This window comes from Harpia harpyja, chromosome 10, assembly GCF_026419915.1.
Source record: "Harpia harpyja isolate bHarHar1 chromosome 10, bHarHar1 primary haplotype, whole genome shotgun sequence".
Taxonomy (NCBI): Eukaryota; Metazoa; Chordata; class Aves; order Accipitriformes; family Accipitridae; genus Harpia; species Harpia harpyja.
In genome coordinates, this window is record NC_068949.1 from 31,195,736 (window position 1) to 31,206,187 (window position 10,452).

A 10,452-nucleotide genomic window follows, 5' to 3' on the forward strand; every position below is an offset into this window, starting at 1 on the left:
GTGCTGTTTCCCCATCCTGCCCACAGATGGCTTTGGTTACTCTTTTTAAAGCATTAATTCTGGGTATTCCCATTTATGTGTCCTTAGGTTAATCAGGAACACAAATGCCATGCTGCCTTCTTGAAATTCAAAGGAAAAAGGGTTGGTGAAGTGACAGACTAGGGTCTGTCATAGAATTCTTGTCTTCAGGCAAACCCTTTCTTGGCCTGTTCATGTTAAATCAGTTTGGCACAATGACTGTCTTTGGATTTCTAATTTGGTTGTTGGGAACCATTCCTTCTGCAGTAAGGCAGGTAGGATGGACAGTTCAGATGTAGATCTAAGCAAAGGGAAAAGCAGGTCCTGCTTCATGGAACTGGCAATCCCACTTGTGACTTGAGCAGCAAGACTAGATATACAGGTCTCCTGCCTTCAGACATGAATAAATCACTTGACAAGGCCAGAAGGAAATTCCTACCCCAGTTCTGCAGCTCTGAACTGTAGGATTTGATTCACTTGCTGTGAGATTTTGGACGTTATTGGCGGCAGGACACCAGGCCTATGGCCAACTACTTGAGCCAGTGCTGGAGAAAGCTTGCTGCTGCAGAGCGCCTCTTGAGTAGTGGTCTCTTGGATGACTCTTCCTTTTAGCAGACTTTGTTGTGTTCAGAGCTTTGTCCTTGGCTATAATGGATAGCTTCAGTCTTGTCTGGGCAATATATTTCCCATGGTATGCATGAGTTCTCAATACCTTTTGGGGCCTTGTGGTTCTTTACTGATTTCTCAGGGGTTTTTTTGACATTGTCTTTCTGAACCCTCTCACATAAGCTGGGCATCTTCTGCCTTCCTTTTGTTAAGAGGGCTCTGGTGCATCTTAACTTAAATGTAAAACGATTGTAAGAGGAAGAATGTACAGGTGTTTATCCTAAATCCTTTCCTCCCCATGGCAGTCTTGGCCCTGTCTCACTATAGATGAGCATGAGGCCAGCTCCTGCCCTTTGGATGTGTGCACGTCCAGGGCATGCTGTGGCCTTTGCACTCCTGTTCAGGCGTATTTATGACAACTTTACAAGGCACCGAACAATCAGAGATTGTGGGTGGGGGCTGGACACTCCAAGCGCATCAATCAGTTTCATCCCTCTGAGCCAAAGCAAAAGCAATCTTTATTTTTCCCTGGGTTGAGAGAGAATCAACAGAGGCTAGAGAGAAGAATGGGAAGGAGTGAATGAGGAACCCCCTCTGCCACTGGCTAGCAGTAGCTCATTTAAACAGATGGCTTTGTTTTGATTTGGACTTTCCATTTTTTTGTCTCCCCACTAAAGGAGACCTGCAGAGCTCTGTCCAGAAAGGGAGCAATACAGCCGCCTGTTCCCACACAAGTGGGGCGAAAGGCGAGAGGCTTTGAGAATTCCCTGCTTCTTTTCCTTGCCTCCCTCTTTTTCTCTTCCCCCAAGAAATCACAGTTTGAGAGAATTCCCCCCTACTCCTCCTGTTGGAAAGAAAGACAGAGAAGACATTCTTGACATTCTTTGCAGAGAAAAGGGGTTAAATGTCTGAATTTGGGGGTCACCATGTTATACAAATTGCAATCTAATCGTTTTTACAAGAACACACGTGTGCTAAGAAAAGGAGCCATGGACAGGAAAGAAAAGGGAACAGACAACCTTTTTTGTCCTATCTTCTTTTTTTTTACCCCCAAGGTTTTGGACTATTGTCGTGTCCTGTCTCTCTCCCCTCCTCACCCCCGAGAGGGAGAACATTGGTTTTATAGTTAAATTGGTTCGTAAAGCAGAAGGGCTTGGTGCCATTTCTGTTTGTTTTCCCAAATAAAAGCCCCAGCAGGGTCTCTTTTGCACCGTTGTGGCTTTATTTGAAGAAACTGGCTTTTTCCCATAGCCCAGCATGTCAGTTTATCCTCTGAACTTAACCTTACGGGAACCCGAACAACAAAAACTCACAGGGTCCCAGAGCTGGAAAGGTAAAGAAATTGTATCTTTTTATTGGACCATTTAAAGCGTGTGTGGGCCAATTCAGAGAAAGCAGAAGAAAAGAAGGCAAAACTCCCTCTTCTGTCTCTCCCCTCTGACACAATCTCAAACCATCGTTGGTGTCATTCCCCCCCTACTGCCTCGAGTCCCTTCAGCTGCGCTGAGGAAGCTGAGAGGCATTTCTCCTGAAAATCACTTATAACAGCATGTCTGAGCCATTTCACATAGAGGTGCTCCCTCAAAATTCCCCAAGCCAATGCCACATCTCCCTGCAGGAATTAGTAGCCTTGGCTAAACGCAGAGGTGACCTCGGTGTAGGATAACTCTATGAAGAGTAACTTTGTCAATGACCTATGCTTCTCCCTATGTAGATTATAGATTTTTTTTTTTTTTTTTTTTTTTTTGACCAACCCTTTCCCTTCTTAGCATAAGCTGCTGCGTCCCCTGGGTGCCTCAACTGCTGTTGCAAAGCACCTGGAAGAGACAACAGCTCAGCTATTCCCTTTGGTTTTGGTGTGCTCTCCAAACTGGATGACTGAAGTTGTGCAAATGCTGCACTCTGGATAATTGTTTTTAAATGGATTTTGTTTCCTTTCTCTGTTTGATACTCAGCTCAAATATCCCAGTGTTTTGAACTGAACGGTGCTCTTTCCACTTTTTATTTTAAAGTATATGCTTACCACCTGGCTTGTTGCAAGTAGTTATTGGGGCTAAAATATTGGTTTAGAGCTCTGCTTGGTTTCTAAATAGTCACCTGCTTATGTGCAATGGCTTCTCCTCTTTGATGGATGGTCATGGCTCACAGATAAAGTTTCCAGAGTGAATGAGTATGTCCTCAATTTCACACATCTCTGTTTTCAGCAGATGTTCTGAATTCAGCAGTTTCTTAGAATTTGCATATTTGTATAATATCAATTCTAGTGAATCAGGGTCAACAGAAATTGAGGCTGGGGAGAAAAATGTTCATTGTTTCATCCCCAGTTTTGAAGTGTTGTTCATGTGTTTTGGAGACAGCTGGCCAAGACCTGCAGCAAATGGGCAGGTACAGGGAGGGAGGTGCAGACTTCTTTTGGACTCCAGCTATCAGCAAGGTCTCAGGGTAATCCTGAGCTTTTATAGTCACACATATAATTGCTGTAGCTTGGGAGGCTGTATATGGCTTTAACTTGGTGACAGTAGCATCCCATGGATTATCTGGAGACTACCTATCTGGGCTCTGCCATGACTGATATTATTTTGTCTTCATATTGCTGTGGTGAGGAGGAATAGAGCCTTAAGCTGTTTTTAAAAAGGAAAAAAAAAAAAAACAACTTAAAGAAACCAGCTTGTTTCTGCCATTACTTGGTAGTTCCCTTTGCTTCCAGGCTAGAAGGCTTTTGTCTTCTGGAGGTATCACGACATCAATGCTCATGGCTAGATTTCCAGCATGGAAAGAAAAGAGTGCAATGTGGAAATCCCAAACAAATAGCTTATTTTAAAAGTAGTTTTTAAAAGTCTTGTTTTCTGAAGAAAGTGGGAATTGATGAAGATGAGTCAAAGGATTCTCCATAGTGCCTGAACAAAATGCCTTTCATTTTTTAACTCATCAGTTTGATACATTTCCCAGGCACAGAGACTTTGTTTAAACATCAAGGAGTCCAGAGCCTGGTGCTAACACAGCTTTCCTGTGCTAGGGACAAAATGGGCTGCTGGATTTGCTCTGGCTCTGTTCCTTGTGGGCTGGTACCGGATTACGGCCAATATGATTTCAGTCTGTCTAGACGCTTAAGAGAAGGTAGGAGAAACTAGGAATATCTGTGATTTTCCTGCTTGACATTGGAGGCCTACCTCTGTGTCTGTAGGCACTGCATTGGCCCAGGTGGTTTGTGACCTCTAGACAGGTCTTTCTGTCACGTTTGTGATTCTGCTCCACAGAGCTCCACTGGTGTGGAGTTGTTCGTTGGTGCCACCCAGCACTGGGATTGAACCCTGGCACTATCTGGTCCAAGCTATTCAGTACAGAAAACATAGCAAAACTCCCACCATCTGCACAGCTAACTACCTGGCTTGCCCGAAGAAGGCCTGGGAGTGAAACAGCCTCTGTTTGCTACTGCTGGAGAGCCAGGGCATGGTGGGAGTTGGTGTGGCCCTTCCATGCTTGGTCTTGCTTGGGCTTCACAGTCACTTGCTGACTGACCTTCATAGCATGTAACAAGGACAGGGCACCCTGGCCTCTGAAGTGCTGAGGGTCGTGGTTTAACCCCAGCCAGCAACTAAGCACCACACAGCTGCTCACTCACCCCCCCCCCCCCCCCGCAGTGGCATGGGGGAGAAAATCAGGAAAAGAAGTAAAACTCATGGGTTGAGATAAGAATGGCTTAATAGAACAGGAAAGAAGAAACTAATAATGATAACACTAATAAAATTACAGCAGTAATAATAAAAGGATTGGAATATACAAATGATGCACAGTGCAATTGCTCACCACCTGCCAATCAATGCCCAGTTAGTCCCCGAGCAGCAATCCCCCTGCACCCACTGCCCCCAGTTTATATACTAGATGTGATGTCACATTGTTGGCCACTTTGGGTCAGTTGCCCTGGCTCTGTCCTGTGCCAACTTCTTGTGCCCCTCCAGCTTTCTCGCTGGCTGGGCATGAGAAGCTGAAAAATGCTTGACTTTAGACTAAACATTACTTAGCAACAACTGAAAACATCAGTGTTATCAACATTCTTCTCATACTGAGCTCAAAACATAGCACTGTACCAGCTACTAGGAAGACAATTAACTCTATCCCGGCTGAAACCAGGACACTGAGGATCAGCTACCTGGTTTTTGGAAAGTGTTTGGGTGCAGAGAGTGAAAAAGGGCCCACAAAAGAAAGGAGAAAGCTGTTCCCTGCTGCATTTGGCTGGTGCTGGTGTTCTTTGCAAGCTGGTGAGAAACAAGGTTCAAGATAGCTATCACATCTCTTGCTGTCCCTTATTGAGTAGACACCTTCTGCCTATGTAAGTTGTTGGAAAACAATTGGTGATGTGCTGGTGTATCTGCTGCTTTTCTGTTGCCCCTTGATGGGTTGTCTTGATCCTTTATGGGTTATTAAGGATTAGTTGTGGGTTTTGCTGTGGATTTTGCTGTAAGGATTAGCTGTGGGTTTTGCTCCCTAGGAAGTGGAAGCTGTTGGGGACTGGGGTTTGAGGGCAAGGAGTATTTGGGATAATGAAGACTGGACAATTTGTGGGCACTAACTTGTGATCCCAAGGCTGGGAGAGTTGTGGTGGCAGAGAGTCCCTTTCTAGCATGGACTCAGCATGGCTGTGTATGCTCCAGGGACATGGAGCTAGCCTGACATGGTGGTAGCTGGTCCAGAGACACCTTAATCTGCTGAAAAATGGGGGAAATTATTAATAGTGTTCTGCATCTTTATCAATTTAAATGTGCCCATGCCAGAACACTTAGGTCTTTTGGTTTGTGTGCCCAGTGGACAGCACAGTATGATTTTCCCCTGGTGTCAGGTTCTAAGTGCTTCACTGTAGCAACTAATGCATTGTTTCTGTAAACTGCTGAAGGACTGCTGCTCTATGCAGGGGCTGGACCTCCCAGTTGAAAGCTGCTTTGGCTGACCTGTTCTTGGGGCAGGAGAATTGAACTGATTAACAAACCAGCGAAGCAAGGTTTGCTTTGCTGCAGTATCTTGCAAGTATCTGTGTTCCTTTCCTGCCTACAGAGAAAAGCTAATCTTTTTTTTTTTTTTCCCCTCTTTTTCTTTTCTTTCTTTTTTGTTGCCTAGGCTAGAAAGGGAAGTGGAGGGAGGAAAATGGGTGTGACTCTGCTGGGATGCTTGGGTACCACTGCAGTGAGGTGTGAAGGCATGGGGAAGCACTGGGAGTGAGGCAACTGGGTGGTGTTCAGTGCTGCACAGGAAGCTCTGAAAGCAGGAATCCAGACTCTCTGGTTTCTCCTGTCCCTTTGCTGCTGAAATTTTTCACTTGGAGACATTGCCAGGCTGCCATTAAAAATTGCTGCCATCTTGCAGCACTGCAGACTGAAGTCTGGTCTGAGATGGAAGACAAGCTATAGTGTGGCCAGGCTCGCTCTGGGTGTGATGGGCACTTGTTTAGAGGTGGGAGGTTGTGAGGAGATCTGCTGTGACCCTTTTCAAGCACCTGAGAAGAGGAAGAGGTCCCAGTGAGTAAAAGATCCCTGGATATGCTTCTCATCCTGCTACCTTTCCTCAGCACAGTGCTCCTCTCTCCCTGAGCTCACTTAGTCTTTTATATATTAAAGGTGTATTAGCAGGGAAAATGGTGGAGAGGAATTAACACAAACAGGCTTCAGCTAGCTAGCAGGAGATATTCACTAGATATGCTGCTGGGCTGTGTGGTCCATGTGCAGCTGCCTGTCCTGGTTTCCTCTCCTGAAGTGCCACGTGCTCAGAGCACCAGTCTGGGGCTACCCTGTGAAACAAAAAAAAACCAGTAGCATGTGGAAGTGGGGGGAGAGGTGTCCAAGCTGCTGGCACTGCCTAGGGCTCACTGAGATAGCTCATCTCCTGTGAGTAACTCCCTGCTCCTGCCTGAGCAACTGGCAGAGGACTCTACGGGTTGGGCAGTCTGGCCCCTTATGCATCTCACAGGTAGTCCAAGGGTTCTTTTTTGGGAGAGCAGCTGACTCCTCATACCTGTGTTGTAGTCTTACAACTCTGGGCCACACATACAACTCGTAGGATAAAGAAGGTTTTGTGGAAGCCTTGAGAAGGGTTGTATGCATGTCCATCTGTCCTGCTGGCTTTGCAGAACGGCAGATGGAGGGGATCTGTGTGCTTGGAGGGGCAGGGGAGTGCCAGAGCTCAGAGATGCCCATCCATGTCTCACTCCATGGTGGAGCTGAGGACCCATCTGCCCCAGCCAACCCCACGGCTCTTGCTCCCAGTTTTCAGACTGTGAATGCTTCAACCTTTCGACCTGCATACAGGTGCAGAGTTGCTGCTGGGTTGGTTTGCGAGTAACCTTCCAAGGGTTAATGTATTGTGAGGAGGTTGCAAAGGGCTGAAGTCTGGAATCCCCTCGATCCCTTGCCTGGAGAAACACAAAGTCCAATAAGCCAGCACCCCTGGATTCGTGTTGGGGGGGATTAATTCATGCACTTGATGTTAAAGCTTGTCCGAGAGGTTTGCACGGGGGGGCCATCGCTAGGGCTGGTTGGCCTCTCTAAATGGTTGCTAGGGTCCTGGCATTAAGGGCCAATGTAGCTGCCCACAGCCACGGTCACGGAGGGAATTACACAGCCACAAAGAAATTGTTATTCTACATAATCTGCTCTTTGGAGAGTGACTGTGGGGAAACAGGCTGGCCCCAGCATGCCGCCAGCTCTGTGATCATAGAAGCGTGCTGGCTGCAAAGATCGGCCAGGGCTCGCCTTCTGATCTGGGGACACCAGGGCTCGAGGCGCTAATCTGCTTTATCAGCAATTTCTCTCTCCTGACACAAAGGTGTTTACTTGTTTTAACATCTCCCGGGACTCTATTTCTCCTTTTGTGTGGTCTTTATCCCCCGATGAGGGCTTTAGCCCAGATTACAGACAGAATTAAGGCATTTGGCGATGTGCCTCAGAACTGTGTGATGCTGGATCAAGGAGCAGAAAGTAACAAAATAATGGAGGGAGATGCTGGGAGTGACCCCACTGTGGGATCCATGCTGTCGGCTTTCAGGACTGCTTCATTGTCCTGGGAACCAAGAGCCTGTTGGAGAGGGGTGGCCATGCGGCTGGGTTTGAAAAGCAGGTGCTTCAAGGTTTATTGTGTCCAGCATTTTTGATTTAGAGGGTGTGAGGAGGAGGAGGAAAAAAAGGAGAGTTTGCAATAGGTGGCCATTTCAAGCAGCTGGACAGGTTGTCCACTCTGTTACTAAGAGTCTGCCATGGCCAGGTGTTGCTGGCTGCTGGGGCAGGTGGAGTGATACTGGGGATGGGCTGTGCCATGTGCCTGGTGCAATTTCATACATCCCAGGGAAGGGGCTCAAACTCCTTGCAGTCTGGCAGGGTGGGCCCTCACCAAGCACCATCCACCTGGTGAGCTGCTGGTCTTGCACAGGAACAAGCAGCAGAGTGATACAGCCACAAAGCATCTGGCTTAGAGCTTCATGGAGATCTTGCTTTTGTTCTTTCACAGCAAGCAAGGAATTAGAAAGGAGAGGGTCAAAAAAAAAAAAAAAAAGCTAGCCTTTGGAAAGTCATCTCCAGAGCAGCCCTGGGGTTGGTTGCTCTTGACCTGTCATGTTCAGCCTCAGATATGGTGTTTGCAGTATGCAGTGTGACTGGAGGGGGTTGAGGCAGGCTGGGTCAGGAGAGTCTCATTTGCCTGTGGATCTGAGCTGTGTGTCAAAGATATGGGGAAATACCCCAGTGGGCAGTATTTTGAAGGATGGAGTCTGGGATGGGATGGGATTGACTAGGTAAGCGGCTCTTGCAGATTATGTGGAGTTTGACTAAGTAGAGAATTTTCTCCCATGGAAATGGAGGCCCATCATTCAGAGTACTGGTTGCTTCTCCCAAGGAAAATGATCCTGTTCTGCTGGGGGTCAGCTGTGCCTGTTCCTTGGCTCTTCCTCTTACAGCTGTGACTCCTGCTGGTCATCCTCTGTGACAGTTAGTGGCCCAACCAGCAGCAGAAGCTGGGGAAGGGAGAGGAAAACTGTGCAGGCTTTTGCATTCTGCTAAATCACAGAAATGAGATCTAGGAGACTTCTGTGGTACCATCTCTGCTCTGGCCAGCTCAATTGGAAGGGTACTTTGCTCTGAATGAGTCTTCCCCTGTTGTGTTTTGTTGCAGCGGTCAGCTGTTGACCTGTTTAGGGACTGACTTCCACCGTGGAGCTGGAGTCCTCGATGTCTTCTATGAAACGCCCTCCCTTCTCCTTTCTTGTGGATATGACACCTACATCCGCTACTGGGACATACGGACCAGCACCAGGTGAGCCTACCCTGCTGGCATCTGGGGCCTGCATGAGGCTCCTGGGCTCTCCTTGTGCAGTGTCTGGGGACTTGCCTGCAGCTGAATTAGCTCCTTCAGGCAAATTGAGTCTCAGTTCCAGTGGTGGAGGAGTGGAGGTTCAGCCCTGCTCCACTTTGTGTTGCCCTTGCAGGAAGTGCGTCCAGGAGTGGGAAGAGCCCCATGACAGTGCCCTGTACTGCATAAGGAGTGATAAGAACCATATGATTGCCAGCGGCTCTTCTTACTATGGCGTGGTGCGGCTTTGGGATAAACGGCAGACTCGGTGCCTGCAGGTGAGGGCTGGGCAGCAGCAGAGCTTCTGAGTTGTTCTCCGGCAGGCCAGTGCCAATGTCTCTTTGGAAGAAGAGAGAGGGGCTGCTGTGCTGTCTTTGGGGCGAGCCCACCGTGGGGAACCTAACCTATATGCAGGGAAAAGCCTGCTTTGCTCAGGCATCTCGGCCTTTGGGTCTGTGACACCAGTTGGGGTCTTTGGGCTGACCTCTTCTTTGAAAGGTTGATTCTCCTATTTTCTTGCAGAGCTTTCACCTGTCTTCACCCACCAGCAGCCCGGTGTACTGCCTCCGTTTCAGTACCACCCATCTGTACGCTGCCCTGGCATCAGCCCTACACGTCCTAGACTTCACAGCCCCGTGAAGGGCTCCGCCGCTGCTTCTGGTCACCACAACTCAGCAGAGTTGACACTTGGCTCAGGGAATCGCAGGGCAAGAGAGGTGAGAATGGCCCATGAGGCTTCTGAAGGGATTTTTTTGCCTGCCAGAAAGCTACAATGGAGAGTGCACAAAGGGCCAGACTTTCTCAACCTCACCTGCCTGTTAGTGGAAATAAAGGCCGATTGTCCTTTACCCTTTTTATTTTGTGCAAGTCAGGGTTTGTTATATTAATTGAGTTCTTTTTTTTTTTTTTTTTTTTTTTTTTTTTTCTGCGGATACAGCATTTGAGGGGCAAGTTGAGCCGGGATGCCCTGTCAGCTATGTGTGCTGTTCAGGTTGAGATCAGCCAAGCTCTGAGCCATGTGAAGCAAGTCTAGGCTGTGTGTGGGGTGGACTGATTTGGTGGAAGGGAAAGGTGTCTGGAGCGGGGCCCACCTTTCACCTGCGCTTGCTCTCTCGACAGCTGCTTGTGTTGTCCTTTGCAGTCAAGAGCAAGAACTGAGCTAAAAGGCAGAGCCAGCCCTGCTTTCAGTGTATGCCTCCCCAAGCTGGCCATCAGGTCGGGCTGTGCACTTGGCAGGGCTGAAACGGTTGCATTTTGCTAAATAAAACTCTGAAGGCAAACAAAAGAGACTGTATATTTTGTTTCAAGTTCCAAAGGGGCTGCAATGTTACCCACTGATCACAGAGGCCTGGCTGGGTGGAGGAGGTTGGGCCTATTTTTCAGACACTGTCTACATATCTAATAGATATCTCTCCCTGGCTAGATCCTGTGATGCTGCTGTGTTGAAGGCAGTTCCTGGGATCTTGGATCTTGTGTCACTTGTTCAAACAAGAATTCAAA

The 10,452-nt window shown here is 47.9% G+C and overlaps 1 protein-coding gene across 4 annotated transcripts in view; it reads left to right on the forward strand.

Moving 5' to 3' along the window:
• Positions 1 to 10,237, forward strand: part of FBXW4 (F-box and WD repeat domain containing 4) — a 63,942-nt gene extending 53,705 nt beyond the window's left edge. For all 4 annotated transcript variants that reach the window (XM_052798740.1, XM_052798739.1, XM_052798737.1 and 1 more), the window contains 3 exons: positions 8,776 to 8,916; positions 9,089 to 9,230; positions 9,475 to 10,237. In XM_052798740.1, coding sequence (XP_052654700.1) covers positions 8,776 to 8,916; positions 9,089 to 9,230; positions 9,475 to 9,591 — 400 coding nt within the window. In that variant the 3' untranslated portion in view covers positions 9,592 to 10,237. The remainder of the gene's footprint in view (positions 1 to 8,775; positions 8,917 to 9,088; positions 9,231 to 9,474) is intronic.
• The last annotated feature ends 215 nt before the right edge of the window (positions 10,238 to 10,452 follow it).